Source organism: Neolamprologus brichardi, chromosome 12 (genome assembly GCF_056152115.1).
Source record: "Neolamprologus brichardi isolate AB-2024 chromosome 12, ASM5615211v1, whole genome shotgun sequence".
Classification (NCBI taxonomy): domain Eukaryota; kingdom Metazoa; phylum Chordata; class Actinopteri; order Cichliformes; family Cichlidae; genus Neolamprologus; species Neolamprologus brichardi.
The window spans coordinates 37,979,311-38,002,400 of record NC_142115.1 but is presented as its reverse complement, the minus strand read 5'-3'; the positions used below and the strand labels follow the sequence as shown (position 1 = coordinate 38,002,400).

General features: G+C 46.8%; 4 protein-coding genes across 6 annotated transcripts; 1 reads left to right on the top strand and 3 right to left on the bottom strand.

Annotated features, from left to right (window-relative positions):
• Positions 1-148: 148 nt before the first annotated feature.
• On the bottom strand, positions 149-2,140 carry LOC148100403 (uncharacterized). Its single transcript, XM_087848802.1, has 3 exons — positions 1,873-2,140; positions 1,073-1,204; positions 149-988 (listed from the first exon to the last, which is right to left on the bottom strand). The coding sequence occupies exons 1-3, from the start codon at positions 1,927-1,929 to the stop codon at positions 848-850; spliced, it is 330 nt and encodes a 109-aa protein (XP_087704928.1). The 5' UTR covers positions 1,930-2,140; the 3' UTR covers positions 149-847.
• A 1,619-nt stretch (positions 2,141-3,759) lies between these two features.
• On the bottom strand, positions 3,760-5,828 carry sdhaf1 (succinate dehydrogenase complex assembly factor 1). Of its 2 annotated transcripts, none has more exons than XM_006809680.3 (2): positions 5,688-5,828; positions 3,760-4,362 (listed from the first exon to the last, which is right to left on the bottom strand). In XM_006809680.3, the coding sequence occupies exon 2, from the start codon at positions 4,205-4,207 to the stop codon at positions 3,959-3,961; it is 249 nt and encodes an 82-aa protein (XP_006809743.1). In that variant the 5' UTR covers positions 4,208-4,362; positions 5,688-5,828; the 3' UTR covers positions 3,760-3,958. The 2 variants fall into 2 exon arrangements, with proteins under 2 accessions (XP_006809743.1, XP_087705695.1); XM_087849569.1 differs by lacking the exon at positions 5,688-5,828 and adding an exon at positions 5,596-5,663.
• A 219-nt stretch (positions 5,829-6,047) lies between these two features.
• On the top strand, positions 6,048-11,474 carry nudt18 (nudix (nucleoside diphosphate linked moiety X)-type motif 18). 2 transcript variants are annotated; one of them, XM_087849567.1, is made up of 6 exons: positions 6,048-6,275; positions 6,363-6,535; positions 6,621-6,731; positions 7,618-7,991; positions 9,079-9,203; positions 9,489-11,474. In XM_087849567.1, exons 2-6 carry the CDS (start codon positions 6,365-6,367, stop codon positions 9,869-9,871), a joined length of 1,164 nt encoding a protein of 387 aa, XP_087705693.1. In that variant the 5' UTR covers positions 6,048-6,275; positions 6,363-6,364; the 3' UTR covers positions 9,872-11,474. The 2 variants fall into 2 exon arrangements, with proteins under 2 accessions (XP_087705693.1, XP_087705694.1); XM_087849568.1 differs by lacking the exon at positions 6,048-6,275 and having other exon boundaries at positions 6,332-6,535; positions 7,618-7,720; positions 7,868-7,991.
• Positions 11,475-12,096: 622 nt separating this feature from the next.
• On the bottom strand, positions 12,097-18,246 carry LOC118456037 (protein FAM240B). The gene is made up of 3 exons (XM_035916429.2): positions 18,176-18,246; positions 16,240-16,361; positions 12,097-12,282 (listed from the first exon to the last, which is right to left on the bottom strand). The coding sequence occupies exons 2-3, from the start codon at positions 16,359-16,361 to the stop codon at positions 12,171-12,173; spliced, it is 234 nt and encodes a 77-aa protein (XP_035772322.2). The 5' UTR covers positions 18,176-18,246; the 3' UTR covers positions 12,097-12,170.
• Positions 18,247-23,090: the final 4,844 nt, after the last annotated feature.

Genomic DNA, 23,090 nt, shown 5'->3' with positions numbered 1-23,090 from the left:
TCCAACCAGGATTTTAAAATCAGCCCGTTCTGCAGAAAGGCTCATAAATAAAGAACCTCGGCAGTAAAAGACGGTCGATGAGTAAACGCTTATTAACCCCGATTCTTTCGTCCCCGTGACAGAACAGAGAAAACCGACTCATAGTGTGTTAAAACATTTATATTTCTTTTATTCAATAATCATCCAGAAGAGAGAGACCCCTGCACAGCCCAAAACGCCAGTTGCAGGATCTCTAACATTAGAATCATAAACTGTGCCTCATAAAGGTTTGATTTCTGTACTTTACACGTCACAGTTTCAAACATTGCTGATATGGCAAAGTTCCTCTTTTCTGTGTCTTATCTATTAATATGCCCGTGCACTAAAACTTCCTGTTTTCAGTCCGTCTGAGCACTTAGTTTGTGAGTCAAAAGTGGCCTTGCTCTACAAACCTTCATGATTAAAGAACATAAAACAATATAATGAGAAAATAAGGAGACTAAGGATATTGATTACATGACTCTGATTGCAGAATGTAAAATTTCCAGATTTCTAAACGTTTGAAACTCATGAACAAAAATCTCAATCAGAACTTTGTGTGCAACAAATAAAAATCTGAACATCTGAATAAGTGTGGGACTTATTGTTCTGTAAACAAAACCGAACACAGAAGGCTCGGAATTAGCTGGAGCTTTTATTGTGAAGAGTCACGGGGGAAACAGATTTGTTTTCATGTGGAAACTAATCCTGCAGCTGTCGTTGAACTCAGCATGGCCTCAGCAGACGACACATGCAGAACACAAACTAACAAAGGTTTGAAGCACGAAGCGAGCACGCTCGGGGGAATGTGGAGCGTTCACAGAATAACTCAGAGAATCGGCGCCGTCTCCAGAGCTTTGACTCGAGTGGCGAACAGCAGGACGTTCTTCTCCACCTCTGCGTTGATCTGCGCCTGCGAGGCTCGCGGGTTCTGTCGCAGGAACTGTGCGATGCTCAGGACGCAGTCTCGCTGAGGACACGGAACAGAACGACATCATCATGAGGAAATGACACGCGAGCAGAGTGGCGGATGTGATCGGCGCCCCCGCTGTACCTTGTAGGCGTCAACTTTGTCCTGGCCGGTGATCCGATTCAGCAGCTCTCTGCCGACCTGGATGCCTGTCACCGCCGCCAAGATCCTCCGGTCCTCCTCAGTCTGAGAGTTCAACCATCGCATCAGCGCCACCTACAGGAAACACGATGAGAACCAATCAGATTTTGTCTGTAAACCCAGCAGACATGCCACAGGTGTTTTTATGAACACAAAAGGTGAAACAGATGAACAGAAACAAGCTGGGGCTCTTTATTCTCCCGTAAACTCACAAACTAGACCAACGACAGAGCTGATGGAGAAAGACAGCCTCCCTCTGTGCAGGTGAGCCTCAGCAGCCAATCAGGAGCAGGGACTGAACTTATAAACGAACTGGATGAAAAACACGTGGGTGTACAGAGGCTGAGGCCTGGACTGTGGATCAGGAAGTGACGTCAGGTTTAACTGTGGGTATAAAAGAGCTGCTGACAGACAGACAGACCTAAAGCGTGTACCTGCTGCCTGTGGGAAAGGAAGAGGGACAGGATAACACCTGAATACACCTGCAGGGCTGCAGGTGTAGGTGTGTCTTCAGGAGTATTTGTGGCTGTTTTCCTTTCAGCTGAGTTAGATTTTAATTTGACTCTGCTGATAGTTTGATGTTCCTGTGACCCTGTTAGGGACCCTGTTGTTGTCTCTGTTCTTATTAAAAGTCTTTTTGGTCGTTTTGATCGGACCTTTCCAGCCACGTTTAATTTACTGTGACACACGCTGTGATAAAAGTTTACATTTCATTTGTTTCACATCAGATTAAACGGATTTACCTGCTGGAATAACTGCGCGGTGCTCATCTCTCCTGTGTGGTTCGCTGACCCGGACATGACCGGAAAACGGCCCAAAAACAGCGAAAAATCCCCAAACGAAGAAAAAGGTCCCGAGATTAAACTAAAGCAAACTTCAGCAGTTCCTCTGTGTTCAGCAGCTTTCGCTGAATTTCATATTTATCCACAAATTCGACACGACAGCTTTTGTGGACGTACATGCCCCACTTCCTGTTTGCATCACTTCTTCTTCGTCGCTTCAGAAGCAGCTTGGCGGCTCCATAGCGCCGCTGCGTCTCCGCGTGTTTGCTGCAGAGCTCCGACTGAGCGCTGCATCGGTTTCCATTTCTAAAGTCGATTCAATTCCGTTTTGACTCAGACGGTCAGAAATATTCTAATTCTGATCAGTTATCAGTTCATCTCCATATTTTTTATATCTATGTGTAAAACAAAGTTCATCAGAGGTGTGAGCATCACAGCAGAGGCCTTTGTGTCAGAGGAACTGAGGATAAAACAGGAAATCATGAAGCAGATTTTCCTGGCCTGGCTTTTTATAGCAGATAACTAGACTTGTAGTCAAGACCGAGACAAAAACGTCTTTAAACTGCTGCTTCGTTTACGGTTGTCGGCATATTATGTGTTTTTGCGATGCACAGCCCTCCTCACCGCTGTCCACGGTCTCACTCACTCACTGAGAGGACAGAGACACGCTCCACGTGACTCTCACGCTCTGTTTTTCACACAATGATATTATCCTATATCCTCGCACGTGATTGGCCACAGTATGGAGGGATTGGAGCACACCTGAGCCACTGTGTGAGAGCTGAGCAGCCAAAGGAAGTTAAGTGAGGAGCGGCTCTCGCTCAATGGGAGTCGAGTCTGATTCACAACAAAGCGCTGTGTAAGCACAGCTCTTAGAGCTGATGCTTTTGAAATGACACATTATCGAACGCTACGTTGTGTGTCATGGAAACTGTTGACTCCAGATCTCCTGACCACTATGTCGATCTGAGACGGCGAGACCGAGACAAGACCGAGACCACGTAAAAGTGGTCTCAAGACATCCAAGTCTACAGTTAACCTTAAAAAAATACTGCAGTCGATCCCAAACAGAAGAAAACCATGAATCAACATGTGAACATGACCTGATGCTGCTGAAGCAGAGCAAAGTTACAGAGGTTTGATTACAGACACAGCTGAGCAGTCATTTGTAAAAGTTTACATTTCTTCGGTTTGAACGGCAGAAATGAGGCGTTGTTGTCAGAGGCCGACAGCCTGAACACAGCAGCACTGCTGCGTAATAAGCAGAGAATAATGCAGAAAACAGAGATTTGATGGTAAACTGGGACACTGAGAGAGAGAGCTGTGCAGGAAGTGAAAGCCAAAGTCAGAGCGAGTTCATGACGATGTTTGAAGTGTGAAGCGTCGTTTGGACCTTCGTTTGCTGCAGGTTCAGTGAATTTTGGTTGGAGAGAGAAAAGCTGCAGCATCAGAATCTCTGAGCTTTCGTTCTTCAGCCCTGACGGTGTGAACGATCCACACTCCGTGTTTACATGTTTCTGCTCTCATTTACTGTTTGCTGAAATCGTTTTGAGCTTTAACCTGAGATTCTGGAGTTTCTGGCAAAATACATTTATATTTAAAAATCGATTCTAATGAATCGATTTCACTTCATTCAAACTAAAATCAACAGATTTGTTAAACCCACTCCTGCTCTGACTCCGTTTAAGCTCCTTTAAACAATTTTCTGTGTAAAAACGAAAACACGTGATTTCCCTCGTTTCAGTTGCCATGGAAACAAACAAACAAACTTTTTAATTTTCTTTGTAATGCCTGAAAAAAACCAGTCACATCACTCTTCATTTACCCAGAATGCAGTGCAGACGCATGAAAACAACATGAATGATATTCCAGAGGGAGACACGAAGCCTCACAGACACATTTTATTGTTACAGACATCAGAGAAAATTCATTACTGTCAACATTTGTTTCACTGCAGCTTGTATCCTGCTGCGACCTTCACAGCCCGTCTCCTGAGCTCGATCGCAGCAGTTTGACGGTGCCGGCGTCTTTCGGAGGTCACGCGGTTTCAGCCGCGCTCTTTGGGTTTGGAGAAGGAGCCCAGCTGTTTGGTGTTGACGTCCCTCAGCTGCTCCAGCTGCCGCTGGCCCCGTCGGTATAAATACTCAATGTGCATCACGTCCGTCTTCTTGATGCGGGAGTTCTCTCTGAACTCGTCGCGGATTCGGGGGAGGAAGCCCGGTTTGTCCTGCCCGGCTCGCAGGAACTGCCGGTACAGAGCGAGGACCTGCTTCTGCAGCTTACTGTGCCGCAACATCAGACAAGAGTCCAATCAGAGAGCAGCTATGCACACATGACGCTCCAACAGCGGCGTGTCTGCAGCTGCACTCCCTCACACGCCCACTCTGAACACACCACGAGGCTCAGCTTCACCTGTTTCTCCTCATTCAGGGTCTTAAAGAAGACGTTTGCCTGCAGGAAGAACACAAAGAGAACCGAACAACAAAACAGTGTTCAGGAAGATTCATCACGGTCGCTGATTTTATTCTCTCACAGGAGAAAACTGACACCTTGAAGACACAACAGAAGGCGTCTGCTCACCTGCAGCTCCATATTTCTATCCTGCAAGAACAGCTTTGCATCAATCAAAGTTCAAAATAATCCTTCTTTATCTCATGTTCTCTCTGTCTGCCTCCTAGCATGCCTTCCTCCTCTCCTCCTCTCCTCCTCGGACTTCGGTCAACAGCAGCACAGTTCCCCCTGAGCCCGACTGAATATAACAAATGTCTCCTTTTACCTGCTTGTTTTTATTCCGAATGCATTCACCGGAGTTCTGATGAAGGAACACGTGTTTGTCTCTCTCTGCTTCCATTAATGTGGTCTGATCTTTACCTCATGTGTTTCATATTCCCGCACAAGCATGAATACTCTCATGTAACACCGTTGCTTATACAGCTGCACTGGCTCCCCGTTGAATCAGAGTCCATTTTAAGATTCTGGTTCTGACATTTAAAGCTCTTCAAGAACAAGCACCAGCGTACATCATCGAACTTTTACAGCCCTATGCCCCTAGTAGGTCCCTGAGGTCTTGTGATCAGGGCCTACTTGTTATTCAGTATACAAGACTGAAAACCAAGGGTGATAGAGCTTTTGCTACTGTGGCCGCCAGACTGTGGATCTCTCTTCCTCAGAACTTAAGATCTGCAGACTCAGTGATTACTTTTAAAAAACAGCTAAAAACACATCTTTTTAAAATTGCATTTTGTTAACTTTTGACTGTTTTTGTTTTTGTTTTTACCTTGTAAAGCACTTTGTGATCTTTTATCTAGAAATGTGCTATATAAATAAAATTTTACTTACTCACTTACTTAACGTGCACGCGAGCCCCGACTGTTCACGCAGGTGTCCACCTGCACGTAAAAGCACGTTTTTATTTCAGTAAAGATTCTTCCTCCGTCCTTTTTTACCGCCTCTCCTGATTTTCTCATCACTGATTGTTTTCTGTGATAACTGAGCTCACACGTTATAACAACAACAGCGTTTAGGTGTGTCTGTCTCACTAAAACACATTTCAGCTAAAATAACATAAATAATTGATCTTTGGATTCTGACTGGATCCTTTGACCCTCCTGAGTAACAGTTTTTACAGTAACACATACAGTAGTATCAGCATTACTTATATTATAGTACTACACGCAGTATTACCAGCAGCGATGGCTTATGAAAGTAACCCACAGCCGACTGCTGGACCTCAGAGGATTGATCAGCGAGAGCGATCAGTTCAACTTCCTGTTTACCTGACGGAGTTCCGCTCAGACCGGTTCGGACCGGCTCCGCTGCTTCACCTGTTTGTCCTATCCACCGTCACAGGTACGTCTCCCGGCTCTCTGTGACCTTACTGCGTTATAACACCGGCCTGAGTCGCAACGACCGGGACAAACTACAAAACACGTGATTTCCGGGTCAGATTTTCACAATAAAGCACGCGCACAGACAAATAAAAGCTCATACCCGTTTTAAGAACGCTGCTCCTGATTGGTTAGAGCTCAGTTACCTTCTGATGTATTCATCTTAATTTGTACCGTCCAACGCGCCCGTGGGGGGTGTTCGAGTGGGTTAATAGCTCTTACTGCGGCGGCGCGGAACAGGAAGATTAGTAGCACTTCCGGTGTCACCTTCTGGAGTCAAATGTCAAAACAGGCGAGCTGAAGCAGTTGGGCTCGTGCGTTTATCACCGGCATCTGTTTCCGGGGGGAAGGCTTCCGTGATTTATGACGCCGGTACCTGCGGAGAAAGTAACGAAGTACTTTTAGTGAACGACAGTTTTCAGGATTCAGATCCGACAGTAAGAAGCTCTCCCAGCTTCTGCCACACCTGGATCACAGGTGAGCCTCCGCGCGCTTGCAGTCACAGCCTCAGCTTTGAGGTGTTTTTTTAGCTGATGAAGACGCTCTCTGTTCTTCCTCTTACAGACATGCAGATGACAGCTGAGGAACAGCAGCAGGTGGAGGAGCAGGTGGAGAGGCTGCTGAGTGGGCAGGGGTCAGAGGTCACTGTGTGTGATGTGGGCCTGGAGCAGAGCAAACCCGCCACTCTGAGGAAGAACGTCACCTACATCGTCTGTGCCGTCATCTTCAATGAAAAGGTGAACAGAGGTCACCACAGGTAGCCACTCAGTCTCATCAATACCCTTAACTGATCGATTGTTTAATTAATTAACACTCCTTCAGGAGGAGGTGCTGATGGTGCAGGAGGCCAAACCGGACTGTTACAAACAGTGGTATCTTCCTGCTGGGAGGGTGGAGGTGGGAGAGAGCCTGGAGGAGGCAATGAAGAGGGAGGTGAGTGAGGCGGAGCCTGTAAGAAGTGTTTGTTCTCCATCCTGCCCTCAGCCTCGTCCAGTGTGGCGCTCAGCTTTAGGATTTCTTCCCTAATCTCCCCAGTTGTTGTTTTCTTGGCGAAAGTCTTTCATTTCCTGTAACACAGTGTCAGCCATATTTCAGCCGTTGCTTGCTGGGGTTGAATCACAGTGTGCGGCAGCAGGTTTGCAGTGAGGTTTCCCACCGTTAAACTACCACGTTATTGCCACCTCAGAGTGGTTTGGTCCTTCTTTATTCACCTCGAGGTGCTGCCATCACGGTGACGTTTAAATCGGAAGTCCGTTTCCATGTTTTCTTTCATTAAAGATGATATTTGGGAGATGACTTGAAGCTTTATGGAACTTAAATTAAATTTGTAGTTTTTTAAAGGCCGTCATTAGAAGGGACTGCACATCGATGAGTTTCCAGGTTGCCTCTGATTTCTGCTGCAGTATTTAAAGCTGCCCTGTGTTGAGCAGCAGCATGTGAGAGGTTTGCTTCAGCTATAAATCCAGTGTCACACTTTTCCTGTTATCCGTGTCGGATCACAGGAGCGGCAGTCCGAGCCGGCCTGCACAGGACTTCGTGCTTTCCATCCCAGACTCGGCTCAGGAGGACGTAATGCTGTGAAAAGATCTCCGTCCTGTCTGTGAGCACCACCCTGCTACAAACAGCAGAGCGAGCTGCTTGGTTGGTCTCTAGAAGTGTTGAGCGATGCATCAAACGCACTTCTTTGTGTGGGTACTCGGATACAAAGCTGATGAGCAGCGCTGGGATGTCTTTGATCTGGTTTCAGGTTTTGTTGAAGCAGCTCATGCAGAGAAAGCCTGGCTTTGTCTGCATCAGCTGCGGTTCTCTTTGTCTGCAGGTGAAGGAGGAGGCGGGGTTTGAAAGTGAGCCAGTCACCTTGCTGCTCATCCAGGAGCAGGGACCTCAGTGGATTCGTTTCATCTTCCTGGCCAAGGTCACAGGTCAGAGGTCACACACTTTATTAGTGTTGAAGGGTAACCGTTTTTACTCCGAGCCCCTGAACGCATCGTTAGCTTTGTCTGGTTTGAGGAAGCTGGGTGAATATGTGTATCACATGAAGAGCAACAGAGTCTCTCCTCTTCTGTCAGGGGGAAGTTTAAAGAGTCTGTCAGCAGCAGATCAGGAGTCTCTTCAGGCCTCGTGGTGGGACAGACAGTCAGAGCTCCAACTCAGAGGGCGGGACATCCTCCGCCTCATCGAATCCGGACTGAAGTATGTAAACTCAGCGAAACACCACAGAGTTGATTTTAGTTATTGATTAACCTGCAGCATCAGTTTAAATTCACATCAGTTTTATTTATGGAGTACCAGTGACCACCAAGAGATCGTGTCTGTCTCCTGAATCCAAACTGGAAGCTGGTTCCACAGAAGAGGAAAACTGAAGGCTCTGCCTCCCATTCTACTTTTAAATACTCTAGGAACAACAAGTAGGCCTGCAGAGCGAGAGCGAAGTGCTCTAATAGGGTGATATGGTACTACAAGGTCATTAAGATAAGATGGGGCCTGATTATTTAAGACCTTGTATGTGAGGAGCAGGATTTTGAATTCTGGATTTAACAGGAAGCCAAAACAGGAGAAATCTGCTCTCTCTTTCTAGTCCCTGTCAGGACTCTTGCTGCAGCATTTTGGATTAGCTGAAGGCTTTTCAGGGAGTTTTTAGGACTTCTGATAATAATGAATTGCAGTAGTCCAGCCTGGAAGTAATAAATGCATGAACTAGTTTTTCAGCGTCACTCTGAGACAGGATATTTCTAACTTTAGAGATGTTGCGCAAATGGAAGAACGCAGTCTTACATATTTGTTTAATATGTGCGTTGAAGGACATGTCCTGGTCAAAAATGACTCCAAGGTTCCTCACAGTGTTACTGGAGGCCAAGGTAATGCCATCCAGAGTAAGAATCTGGTTAGATACCATATTTCTAAGCTTTTCAGCGCCGAGTACAATGACCTCAGTTTGATCTGAGTTAAGAAGCAGAAAGTTAGTGGCCATCCAGGTCTTTATGTCTTTAAGACATTCCTGCAGTTTAACTCATTGGTGTGTGTTATCTGGCTTCATGGACAGATAGAGCTGGGTGTCATCTGCATAGCAGTGTAAATGTATGCTATGTCTTCTAATGATGCTGCCTAAGGGAAGCATGTATAATGTAAACAGAATTGGTCCTAGCACTGAACCCTGTGGAACTCCATAATTAACCTCAGTGTGTTTAAAAACTTCCTTTATCCGAGTTTTTCAGCCTTTTTTTGATCTGTACAATGTTGACGTGGCGACTCCTGACGTTCCTGCCGTGCTGCCCCTTAGGTACCGTCTGAGTCCCTGCCATCCTGTCACGCTACCCTTAGACCTGAGCTGCCGTCACGTGGTGCAGAGACTCGTGTTGGTCTTCGTCGGTGCTGAGGAGCACATCTGGGTTCTGCTCATCAGAGGTACCAAACTCAGACAGAAAACTTCACCACTCTACAGTTTGGCTTTTTTCCTGAAAACACGGCTGAGTTAAAGTGTTTTAAGTGTGACATCTTCCTCAATAACCTGTAATTAAGTAGGACCCGTGTAAATGATACACGGCTCAGTAACAGACTGAACTAAATTAAATAATGCAATATGTTATAAAGTTACAAATATAAGAAACAGCCCTAATATCTACAAATACCTCAATGATAAATATCCAGAATATTACAGACGTGAAATTTATATGATTCTTTTGCTGGCAGCCCCGGAGCCCCACCTCCCAACAGCGGCGGCAGTGAGGACCCACGCGGTGACCTGGGCGGCCAACATGGTGGTGCAGGAAGCCATGCAGTCAGCTTACTACGACCATGATGTCAACACGCTGGGCGTGCTCAGTCTGCAGCACAACGGCCGACAGAATGGCAAGACGGACGGCGTGTGCTTCAACACACTGGTGGCGCTGACGCCTGACCACGTCCAGCGCGATGAGGACGGGCGCAAGGTGGAGTGGACACCGACGGGGCAGCCTCCGCGTGTGGAGCACCCTCGCTACGTCTGGCATGAAGTCCAGAAACAAACGCTGAGGGAGAAACTGCTGGAGAAAACCAGAAACGCCGCCCTGGTACCGATCCACAGCCTGTACTGACCGCCGGCTCCGGGCGTACGGGGACGACACCGACCGTACTCTTTGAAAAGAACGAGAAGTTTTAGGTTTTATTCTGAAAGGCATCTATGCCAGTAACTGCAGCAATAAAATGAAAGCTAATGACTGTCAGGGAATCACTCCGACCGCCCCAGACTGGAGCTCCCGGGGTCGTCGGGGGCGGTCCAGGGTGGGGGAGGGACCTCAGAGCCTTACTGGTCCTCTGTCATGTAGATTACGAGTTACTGATTTGTTGTGAAATTCTGTCTTCAGCTGAGTAAGGACATGTCCAGCATCGCTCACTGACCTGTGGAAAAGCTGATCATCTGCTCTTGACGAAGGCGGTCGCACTTTTCTCCTCCCCTCCCTTATCTTCCCTGCTTATGTCCTTGTCTAGTCTCGTGTTTTTTGTATTACTTTACCTGGAACACTCTCTCTCAGTCTGTTCTCTAAAACCTAAAAGAGGAATTATGGATTGGATCAACTGGTCCCTAAATGCAATAGACACCACTTTCTCAACGAGAAGTTTGGGCTCGGGTGAGCCTGAGTGCTGAAGATATCTACCTATTCTGAACCATGGTAACAGGGTTCTGGTGGATCGGAGCTGGCTTGGCCCTGGCTTATCGAAGAATTAAGGAAGCGGAACCGGCTGTTCAAACCCCCACAAAGCTGCCCACTGGGATTGGAACGATGGGACGAGGCGTGAGTTTCTCAAAATGGGCTCATTGAGTCAGCACGGATAAGATCTTGGAGAGGCTACGGCTGCTGTGAATACTCAGAATAAGACCTCTGACTGCAGACTGGATACATCTCGGAAGGGCTAGCTCGGAATAACATCTCTGGGCGTAAATTGGATGACATCTCGGGGAGGCACGCTGCCGTGAGTCCTCAGAAATCGGCTCCTTGAGCACAAGAAATGACAACATCACAGAACGCAAGTATGGCGAAGCTCGCGGCTCTCCAACGGGAGATTGAGAGACCAGTGTTGGACTGTAGAACTGCTTTGAAATTCATATGAGCTGTTCGCACAAAAGTAAAAAGCACCATCACTTCATGCGGATACCCCTTGGGCGCCAGCTGTGGTCTCAAGGCTGGAGCTGAACAACAACACCCTGATAACGACTGTGTTTAGTCTGTTTCTCCCTGTTGGAGCTCAGTCTTGGGGGACTTCTTTTTTCTCCTTATCTTTCCTCATGTGGTTTTTCCATTTTTCCATCCATTTTCCATTGTTATACCTCTCTGACCTGTCTTCCCCATGTGATGTTTGTGTAATGTATCTATGGTCGGAGGGTAAGATGGCGCCACCATTGCGTGCAATAGGTCGGCAGCCTTATGAAATTTCCCCTTGTGGGACTAATAAAGGTATATCAATCAAATCACTTCACTTCACAGCTGGGTTGGATTATTCTATAATAACGTCGTTCATGAGTATGTTCATATCATTATCTACATGTGCAACGTATTTAATAACTAAAGCTGTGTGGTACAGCTGGGGCCCCCTTAAAGCCCCCCCTGCATGCTGCACTGCTGGAAAGAGAAAAAAGCAGAAATTATTATTGTTATTAATTTAAATATATGTTTATAAATAAAGTTTCCAAAATAAAGAAAAAAAGCACTGGTGGGGAAAAAGTCACTATGACTTCCTAAACATATGTTAAAGAGAAACAACGCCCTCTGGTGGCCAAAGTCTTAAATTCCGCGGAGAATAATTCATAAAATTAACTTTTTTATGCTTCTGTAGAAAAACAGCTGGAAACTTAAAAAGTTTGTATTTGTGAAGCTGCTGTGAGAAAACTTGACTGAAGAGTGAATTTAAAATATTTAATAGTTGTTTTTATTTCAGTTCCAAACACTGACCCAGCTCTGCTGTTTGCTGGTGTTGGAGGGGACTGAGGGTTTTGTCACTAATGGTCACTTATAGATTATTTATTGGTTCACACGCTGCATGTGGCCGTGCAGCGTGTGAACCAAACTCCTTCATGTTCCCACCTTTACTGGACTGAACGTTCAGCCCGTCCTCGCGGTTTGTTCCTGCAGTACCCCTGTTTGTCCAGCAGATGGCGCCATGGCGGCTCAGAGGCTTCAGAGTCTCAGTGACCTGCTGCAGAATCAGCACAGCCTGACGCTGAAACACTCTGACACTGCTGTGGGAGAAAGTCTGATGCACTGATGTGTTTGATGCAGGAAATAAAACCAAACGTTCAAACTCTGAATGAATCACAGACGAGTTTATTTTCCAGCTCTTTATTTCTCTCACACAGCAGCAGGAGGACACGCGGCTCTACGGCGAGTTATCGGGGGCTCACGTCTGGTCAGCTGACGGCTCCACCTTCATCTTCCTCACGTAGTTGTCATTGAGGTTCTTCAGGTGTTTGGTTCGGTTCTCCAGACGGACCACCCACTCCCCCCTCAGCCTGAAACACACAGGAAGGACGGTTACATTACATCATGCCAGCGCATCACATGACACCATGTAGTCAAACTCCACCCCCATCTTGCTGTTACACACACTGCACGTGCTCAGCAGTGGTTCTGCAGACCTACAAAGGTCACGCAGGTTTGTGACCTTTTATAAACCACCTGCTTCAACTTCCTGTTTTCGTTCTCATGGTTCAGGCCTTAAAGCTGCCGTGTCAGGGTGAGCGTCATCATATTTAACATCGAAGCATTCATTAACAGTATTTTAAGAGGACCTGATCGTAACAGTGATGCCTGGAGCCTCGGTGGCGTGCAGCAGTGCTGAGGTCAGAGCTTCAGAGCTTAATGAGTCTGCAGCAGATCTGGTGACAGCTGCGGCGTTATCGCTGTCGTATCAGCACTTTTATTTCACCAACACCCACGAGCGTGCTCGCCTGTCTCTGTGAGGCTCGAACACCTCGTGCTGCTTTCTTCTTCTTCTGTTTGGCTGCACGTCACAGACAAATCCTTCAGTCTCAGTACAGTGACGTCACTCACAGTGTTCACAGACACGATTTCACCTGAATGAAGGTTTCATCTAAACAAGTTCAAACAGTGTTTCTGCTCAGGTTTTGTTCCGCATCTGTTTTCATTCTCTGTGCTGCAGTTTTCATCTTTATTGACAGAAACTACAGGAACACTGCTCTGTGCCAAAGAAACTGAGCCGGATGTTATTGGCTGCTGTCTGTAGGAAGAAGGCGTTTCTCCTTAAAGATGGTGGAGAGGTCAAATCATCACAAGTGGCCAGCCTGCCGGTCCAAACGTTTCTCTGGTCCTTCCTTTGGGACAGACCTGAGGACAGAGGCTGTTTGAGGGGTCGGGGTGTACGTTATGTCACTGAAAGGCTTCACAACCACAGACGCACAAACGTGCAGCAGACAGGAAGTGACTCCAGGACAGAAAGGCAAAGAAATAACAGACGTTCGTCTGTGAGGCGTCACATGTTTGAGTGTAACCCAACCCTCGCCATCAGCTGTCCTCACCAGCTCTTCGTCGCCTTCCTGTCAAGTTTTTCGGATTATTCCATTTGTCCTGATAATCTTCCTGATGTCAGCCGAGGCAGACAGACGGACAGGTAGGCATCTCGCTCCTCTGCACCAGGACCAGCGCTTTAAGACCTTCATCTGACACAAACGTGTTCCTGAAGTCCAGCCCGGCTCACTGGTTTAGGTTAGCGTTTCTCCTTTCAGCGTGCTGAGCGCCGCCACAGAAGTGCCAGCGACTCATCCAGAACCAGTTTCACACATTTTCACCAAAAACATGTGGGGTCGTTGCTCCAGGCTCAGTACTGCACCACAATGACATCACTGAGCGTCTCACTGTGATTGGCAGATGTCCTCCTCAGGTCGTCTCCTGGTGCACCTCTTTGCATGTGCTTCTCTCTGAGATCACCACGAACCTCAAAGTTGTGGGTCCTGAATCACCAGTGTGACGCAGCGGTGCAGCAGGCGGTCCAGAGGTGCAGCTGAGTTATAATCAGCCAGGCGAAGGTCTGGGACCTGCAGCGAGGACCTGTCAGCTGATCAGGAACAAAACGAAATGATTTAGAGAAGCCAGAGAGTCCTCCTCTGCTAAATATAATCAATATGACTGCAGCCGCTTCCTGTGCTGTTGATGAGCTTCTTCTTCTACAACATCTGCTGCTGTGACTGTGGCCATTCAGGCTCCTCTGCTACACCCTCTGCTCTGATTCCCATGATGCATTGAGCTTTTCCTTTCCAGTCACCTTTCTCACTCACTATGTGTTATGTCAGCATATAAAGACAGCATGTCTTTATCCTGTCTTCCTTCTCTCACCCCAACCAATCACAGCAGATGGCCCCGCCCCTCCTGAGCCTGGTTCTGCTGGAGGTTTCTTCCTGTTAAAAGGGAGTTTTTCCTTCCCACTGTCGCCAAAGTGCTGCTCATAGGGGGTCATATGATTGTTGGGTTTTTCTCTGTATCTATGAAGCGCCTTGAGGCGACTTTTGTTGTGATTTGGCGAATTGAATTGCTTAGACTTAGACATAAACACTACCACGGCGTCTGTAACTCCTCCCATTTCTGCAGCTTCTGCACTGCAGTGGGTCTACTAACCACAGGGTTTGTGGTTCAGTCCCTGGATCCTCGAGCTGCATGTTGAAGTGTCCTTGGGCAAACACTCCACCCTCAGGTGCCTCCATCAGAGCTCTCCTGTGTTAGTCCAGCACATCCACGCCTGCGATGACCTCTGTGTGTTTTACTGTTACTCTCCTCCTGCTAACGCTTCGACTCCTCAGCTTCTACCTGAACTTTAAATGTAGTTTGACTCGTTTGGTGTTTGAGCTGCAGGCGAGGGGCGGAGGAGCACCGTCTAAAGAGGTGCCGCCTTATATCTGAGCTCCTGAAGCCACGGAGGAGGTGTGATGATGTCACGGGTCCAAGTTTTCTTTCAGTTTTCATGAATGAATGTTTTTTAAATGCAGATGTTTTAAAAATTAATGAATGTATTAAACGAGTGTGGAGGAATAATATAACTTGATTTAATTATGTTTAGCTCTTGTAATTATGCACTCGTGTATTTTTTATGCTCCGTGGTGTCCAGATGAAGAGCTGTGGAGCTCACACTGATATCAGGACACATCAGCAGAGCCTCCACAGATCCTCACTGATGGACTCGCTGCAGCTCATTGAGAAAAGCTGAGCTTCACGTCGACGTCCTTTCATGAAATAAAATTCGTTTTGGCTTCAGCGACGCCGACGCACCGACCGAAGCATCTGTTAGATGAGTATTAATATCAGAATATCTTCTAAATTGAGCTGCTGTGTCTGCGCTCGCGGCCGGCCTCCATCACTCATCGCTCCGAGATTATCACCTCGGTGCTTCGCAGCACATTTTTCCAGCCCTGCTCGGATCACACATAACGTACACAATTAGCGGGGACTAGAGTCGGGGTTAGAGGCAGCGGGGAGCCAGATAGCTGTGGAGTCGGGGGGTGCATGGTAAGAGATAGCCGAAGGATTAGGAGATACATGGTAGTGATAGGTGGGGGATTAGGGTACAGGGTAATGGATAGCAGAGGGATTAGGTGAGATGAACTGAGGTTAAGATGAGTGAGAGGGGTTAAGGCGGATAGGGCTAATAGCTGATGTAACATCAGGAGGTCAAGTTTAATAAGAGGATATGAGATAAATCAAAAGAGCAGCAGGACCGAGGCAGGAGGCTGTGGACTGCTGCAGCATGTTAGTGCTGATTCTTGTTTGATGAGGATTTTGCTTTCCTCACCGTCTCACACTTTGTTGATTAAACGACGGACTGATCAGGAGGACACCGGGCAGACCCAGGACAGCCTCCAGCTGCCATCGTCCTGTTTCCTTTGCTTCCTTCAGAGCCCGGTGAGGCGAGGTCATGTTTCCGCTCATTAGTGCTCATCGTCTCTGACACCTTCAGCAGCCAGACGGTGTTACAGGCTCGTGTGTTTGTGTCGGTATGTCCTGCAGCTCGCTGAGCGACGAGGCCGTTTGTAATGAGACGATCTGTTTTTAGATTTGCCACAAGGTCACATGGCTTCACCGAATGAATTCATGCTCAGTTTGGTAACGGACGGCTCAAAGACCTCGACAGATGAAAGAAAGCGTTTGTAATTTAAGCCTCCACGAGTGAAAAGCTGCAGAGAGACGCAGTGTGTGAATAACAAACAACGTTTACCAAGAGTCAGTGATCTGGGTGTGTCTGAGGACAGCAGAGCATTCAGTGGGCGGGGAGCGCCAGCTGTCCCATCAAACCCAGTTACACCCAGAGAACAAAGGACGGGCTGACGGGTAACCAGACCACCGAATAATCACGAATCACACAGAGACGAATAAAATGAGAGTGGAACGAACCTGAAAGTCTGTGAACAGGAAACCGTTTAGACTGAAGATCAGTGACATTACAAATGAAGGACGTCGCTCACTTTTTGAGTGCGCTCTGGCTCATCCTCTGCTCCTCGCTCTCAGCTTGCTGAGTCTGAGTCTCGATCCTCCTCTCCCAGAACGTCTTAATGAGCTCTCTGTCGTGGACCAGAGCCAGGTTCATCTGTAACAGCACGACAGGAGCACACACGCTGTCAACAGTCTGACCTCTGACCTCCACAGAAACACATCGCTGCACATAGACGACATCAGTCTGAGTAAAATGTTCATGAGTGAACATTAGAATCTGTCCGATGGCAGCTTCACTCGAGTGACCCACGTTGACCTTTAACCCCTTCTTCGGTCCATGATGTCAGCACTCTGCGGTTTCTTTGGTGTGTTTGGGTTCATTATCCTGCTGCAGTGTGAGTCCTTCAAACCCACAGGGTGGAGCATGAGCTCCTGCTTCTCCTCAGTCAGGGTGGAGCTTTGTTTCAATCTGCTCCTCACATACAAGGTCTTAAATAATCAGGCCCCATCTTATCTTAATGACCTTGTAGTACCATATCACCCTATCAGAGCACTTCTCTCTCGCTCTGCAGGCCTACTTGTTGTTCCTAGAGTATTTAAAAGTAGAATGGGAGGCAGAGCCTTCAGTTTTCAGGCCCCTCTTCTGTGGAACCAGCTTCCAGTTTGGATTCAGGAGACAGACACTATCTCTACTTTCAAGATTAGGCTTCAAACTTTCCTTTTTGCTAAAGCATATAGTTAGGGCTGGACCAGGTGACCCTGAATCCTCCCTTAGTTATGCTGCAATAGATGTAGGCTGCCGGGGATTCCCATGATGCATTGAGTTTTTCCTTTCCAGTCACCTTTCTCACTCACTATGTGTTAATAGACCTCTCTGTATTGAATCATATCTGTTATTAATCTCTGTCTCTCTTCCACAGCATGTCTTTATCCTGTCTTCCTTCTCTCACCCCAACCAATCACAGCAGATGGCCCCGCCCCTCCCTGAGCCTGGTTCTGCTGGAGGTTTCTTCCTGTTTAAAGGGAGTTTTTCCTTCCCACTGTCGCCAAAGTGCTGCTCATAGGGGGTCATATGATTGTTGGGTTTTTCTCTGTATGTATTATTGTAGGGTCGACCTTACATTATAAAGCACCTTGAGGTGACTGTTGTTGTGATTTGGTGCTGTGTAAATAAAATTTAATTGAATTGAATCTGGGCTTCACCCACAGTGTGTATGTAAGGTGGGCATAACAGCTGTGATGTCATCCATCTGTTAATGAAGCCTGTAGCGTTATAACATCCATCCTGTCCCAGCTGTCATAGGGCAGCAGGTGGTGTACACCTGAACAAGGGCCACTAAATATGCACATTAGTCAGGATAAAGCAGAGGATCTGCAGCCTTGACTAAACTAACACCGTGTGTCCTCTTCTGGCTAATGGAGTAGTTTCAAATTTTTTAGATAAATAAAAAGACGTCAAAACCAGACAAACTATTTTTTGAAATCACATTATGTTAAAATCTGGTAAAGCAAACAACCACATTTGTTATTATTGTTAGATAAGATAAGATAACCTTTACTAGTCCCGCGTGTGGGACATTTGTTAATTTGTTGTGTTGTAGAAACAACAAGCTGCAGTTTATATAAAATAAAACAACCATTTCATCATCAATCACATTAGATTATAGAGCAAAAATCAGAAATATCAATAAGTTTTGGCTCTAGATATTTTCAGTGCTGTGAAGTTTCTCCCTGTTTCCTCTTTCTGAGCAGCAAACAAGTTTTAATCTATCGAGACGCTGAAACTTTAAAACTGTATTTCCTCCCTCACCACAAACAGAAGTTAAACAGGACTAAAAACTAAAGACAAATCTTTCCTGGACTGAAGGTTACAAATTCAAACCTTAAAAATGTAAAAGTTTTATAAACTTTTGAAGCATTTTTACTGAAAGTTTAAAGCTGAGAAGAACTGAAGCAAATGGAACAAACCTTTGATCGGAGCTCACGGTGCTTCAGACAAACACTGTCTCTCCCCCCACACCTCAGGACACACACGAGCGTCCGTCACACCCTTTATGTAATAACCCCCCCCCCCCCCCCCCCCCCCACACACACACCATCTAATTTGATTTCTGTAAATCCTTTACGATGCTGACAAAACATCAGTCTGTGTGTGTGTGTGTCTGTGTGTGTGTGTGTCTGTGTGTGTGTGTGTCTGTGTGTGTGTGTGTGTGTCTGTGTGTGTGTGTGTCTGTGTGTGTGTGTGTGTGTGTGTATCTGTGTGTGTGTGTGTCTGTGTGTGTGTGTGTGTGTGTGTGTGTCTGTGTGTGTGTCTGTGTGTGTATCTGTGTGTGTGTGTGTGTCTGTGTGTCTGTGTGTGTATCTGTGTGTGTGTGTGTCTGTGTGTGTGTGTGTGTGTGTGTATCTGTGTGTGTGTGTGTCTGTGTGTGTGTGTGTCTGTGTGTGTGTGTCTGTGTGTGTGTGTGTGTGTGTCTGTGTGTGTGTGTGTGTGTGTCTGTGTGTGTGTCTGTGTGTGTGTGTGTGTGTGTGTGTGTGTGTGTGTATCTGTGTGTGTGTGTGTCTGTGTGTGTGTGTGTGTGTGTGTCTGTGTGTGTGTCTGTGTGTGTATCTGTGTGTGTGTGTGTGTCTGTGTGTGTATCTGTGTGTGTGTATCTGTGTGTGTTTATCTGTGTGTGTGTATCTGTGTGTGTGTATGTGTGCATGTGTGTGTGTGTGTGTGTATCTGTGTGTGTGTGTGTGTGTCTGTGTGTGTGTGTGTGTGTATCTGTGTGTGTGTGTGTGTGTCTGTGTGTGTGTGTGTGTGTATCTGTGTGTGTGTGTGTGTGTCTGTGTGTGTGTGTGTATCTGTGTGTGTGTATCTGTGTGTGTGTATCTGTGCATGTGTGTGTGTGTGTGTGTATCTGTGTGTGTGTGTGTGTGTCTGTGTGTGTGTGTGTGTGTATCTGTGTGTGTGTGTGTGTGTGTGTGTATCTGTGTGTGTGTGTGTGTGTCTGTGTGTGTGTGTGTGTATCTGTGTGTGTGTGTGTGTGTCTGTGTGTGTGTGTGTGTATCTGTGTGTGTGTGTCTGTGTGTGTGTGTGTGTGTATCTGTGTGTGTATCTGTGCACGTGTGTGTGTGTGTGTGTATCTGTGTGTGTGTGTGCACGTGTGCGTGTGTGTGTGTATCTGTGTGTGTGTGTGTATCTGTGTGTGTGTGTGTATCTGTGTGTGTGTGTGTCTGTGTGTGTAGGTGTGTGTGTGTGTGTGTCTGTGTGTGTATCTGTGTGTGTGTGTCTGTGTGTTTATCTGTGTGTGTGTATCTGTGTGTGTTTATCTGTGTGTGTGTATCTGTGTGTGTGTATCTGTGCATGTGTGTGTGTGTGTGTGTATCTGTGTGTGTGTGTGTGTGTCTGTGTGTGTGTGTGTGTATCTGTGCACGTGTGTGTGTGTGTGTATCTGTGTGTGTGTGTGTGTCTGTGTGTGTGTGTGTGTGTATCTGTGTGTGTGTGTCTGTGTGTGTGTGTGTGTGTGTCTGTGTGTGTGTGTGTGTGTATCTGTGCACGTGTGTGTGTGTGTGTGTATCTGTGTGTGTGTGTGCACGTGTGCGTGTGTGTGTGTATCTGTGTGTGTGTGTGCACGTGTGTGTGTGTGTGTGTATCTGTGTGTGTGTGTGCACGTGTGCGTGTGTGTGTGTATCTGTGTGTGTGTGTGCACGTGTGTGTGTGTGTGTGTGAGAGAGACAGTTGGGTGTTAACACATGTTTGATATTTCAGCCCTGTCGGGGCGTGATGCGATGCTGCTGCGGGGTGTTAAACACACACACACACATGTGTTTGTATTTATATCGTTGTGAGGCCTTGCACTGACATAATGCATTCCTGGGTCCTTGCATCACATTTGGGTTTTTCCAAAATCATTAGTTTGAAAGCTGAAGGACGAATGAGGGAATACTGTGATGGACTGAGCCTGTGTGATATAGTCCAGCAGTAGAATAAACAAAGTCTTCGTTATGATGATGATACGCTGCTGGTTTGTAATGTCTGACTGTTCGATGAGTTAACTCCTGGACTGGGCAGGCTTAATCATCATCAGTGTGTTTGCAGCAATGTCAACATGCATGAGAGCCCACTTATGTTGGTATTAACATCAATCAGCAGCCCAGGGTTAGCATAGCTAAATGCGTCCATGGTAAAAACATGGTACTTTTACAACGGTCATCCATGTAGCCTCTCAGCCCCACGCTGTTAGTAACACCCAAATAAAATCCCAGTTTCACTCAGTGAAGCTGATTCTGCCTGTCAGTACAGTGACCTCACAGCAGTCACATTATTGGTCATGTGATGTCATGAAAAAGGCTCCAACAGCACAATCACAGGCTGTAAACGGCTGTGGGCACTGACTCACTGCTGCAGGTTTCAGCACCATCAGAGACTGAAAAAGTCAGAATAAAAGTGCTGTAAACAAAATGAAGGAACTCAAGTGTGGAGGACCTGTATGCACCTTGCTCCATCTCCTCAGATTGACTTTGCTCATTTTTGTGACTGCAAAAGAAAGCCAGAGAGTCACATGACTCTGGCCAACAGAATGGGAATGGCCCAGTTTTAGAGCCTTAATTGTAAAATTGACTCATTTTGCTCTGCTGTCCAGCAATAACACATTGTGATGTGACACTTAGTTGGAGTGACAGGTGATAGAGTCGGGTCCAAAGTAAATCCTGGAAGGAGGCAAAGCTTGTTAAACTTCACCCAAACCACAAAACAAGCTGCAGACAGCAGACCTGTCATCACCTGTCCGCACTGAACCACACTGAGGTTTTCATCCATTTCAGGACATTAACTGTGAGCTGACTGCAGCCGAGCTCAGGTTTAGGGTGGGGCAGGAGTTAATGAGGCAGCAGATGTAGTTTCACTTTTCTGGGTGCAACGGGTGGATGTGAGTGGATGTAGCGTCCTCTGGGTGGATGGAAACATGAGTGTGTGCTGGAACAGTAACTCACAGGTGGAAGAAAACCGAGCCTGGAAGTGATCTGTGTTTATAATGATGTCATGCACAATTCACAACTCTGTGTGTGTGTGTGTGTGTGTGTGTGTGTGTGTGTGTCTGTGTGTGTGTGTGTCTGTGTGTGTGTGTGTCTGTGTGTGTGTGTGTGTGTGTGTCTGTGTGTGTGTGTGTCTGTGTGTGTGTGTGTGTGTGTGTCTGTGTGTGTGTGTGTGTGTGTGTCTGTGTGTGTGTGTGTGTGTGTGTGTGTGTGTGTGTGTGTGTGTGTGTCTGTGTGTGTGTGTGTGTGTGTGTCTGTGTGTGTGTGTGTCTGTGTGTGTGTGTGTGTGTGGCAGACATATATATCCCTTGAAGGAATGCTGTGTGTGTACAAGCAGAAAGTGATCTGCTTTTACAATGATGCCATGTGTGTGTGTCTGTGTGTGTGTGTGTGTGTGTGTGTGTGTGTCTGTGTGTGTGTGTGTGTGTGTGTGTGTGTGTGTGTGTGTGTGTGTGTGTGTGTAGATTGTACATCTGTTTCTGTGAGGCCTTGTTGTCTGGTCATCACCTTTTAAAGAGCCGTGTGTTCTCGCTGCGGTTTTGTCACACTGGTCGGCGTGTCTCGGTCACACGCCGTGACATTTGGCGGTGGGCATGTCCCACGGGGGTACAGCATGCAGGCTTGCTGTGGTGAAGCTTTCAGCGCCTACTGCGTGCTGAATGTCTGGCTGATGCTTCACAGTGTGAAACAGCGCTGTGAGGTTTCATTTGGGTTCAGTGTAAGCCAATAGCGAACATCTGAGCAGGCCGTCGGTGGACCAGCCTCCTCCCTCACTCATACTGACCGACCGACAGACGTTGCAGGGATATAGACAGTGGGTTATCATTCCCACATGCAGGCGTCTCACTGTCACGGACCCAGCTCTGGGGACTCGGGGTCAGTGAGAAGTGTGGACTATTATTGGTATTATTATTATTATTGGTATTATTTGGTGGGTGCTCTGTTCTGCTGTCTGGGGTTTTGTTCCATGTGTCTATGTATGTGTATGTGTATGTGTGTGGTTGTGGTTGTGGTTGTGGTTGTGGCTGTGGCCAGGAGGCGGGGCTACAGGCACCGTCAGGCCTGTGGATGACTGGCCACGCCCAAGGAGGATGCCACACACCTGCAGTGGATCAGCGTCAGCGGAGGGAGCTACTTAATGGTGACGCCTCCACCGGCGCGCGATCATTGCGTGAGACTCCACGTTAGTCTTCCAGTTTAGGTTCAGTCTTTGAGTGCATGAGTGTTGCACCCTCAGAGAGACATGACTGCACTCTCCTTTTCTTTGCAACTTTATTCTCCTCAGTTCAGGTTTGGAGTTTACAGGCAGCATAGCGTGTCATCAGCAAAACATCGCTCTCTCACGTCTCAGACACTGTTTTTTCTTCTGCGCTTACTGATGACATCACACGTCTGAACTCTGACCTCCTGGAGCCAGTAAACTACGAAAGTTAACTAGAAATGTGTCCAAAAACAAAACACAATTAAATAAGAATAGTCTTTAAAGATTTTCCCAACGATTCAGAAAAATGTAAGTTTTATAACTACTTTTAGAGCGCGACACTCTCCCCCACAAAAGAAAAATGTTGCCGCACATTTTCTTTCTAATCTTTGACATTTTACCAAAAATAGAACATTTAACCGAAGATGAGTGAAAAACAAGTATTTCCACACATATTACACATTACTGGGTGAGAGGTTTTACCATCTGTTAGTATCTCAGGACAAGTCTCTCATGGTCACGATACAAAACTATATGTTCATAGTCCTTTTGTACTGAAGGGTGGGCTACCCCTCGAAGTATTGGTGAACAAGGAAAATACCATTTACACCCCAACATCATGTGATTACACACTTCAAAACCATGAGTTCATTAAACCCATATTGT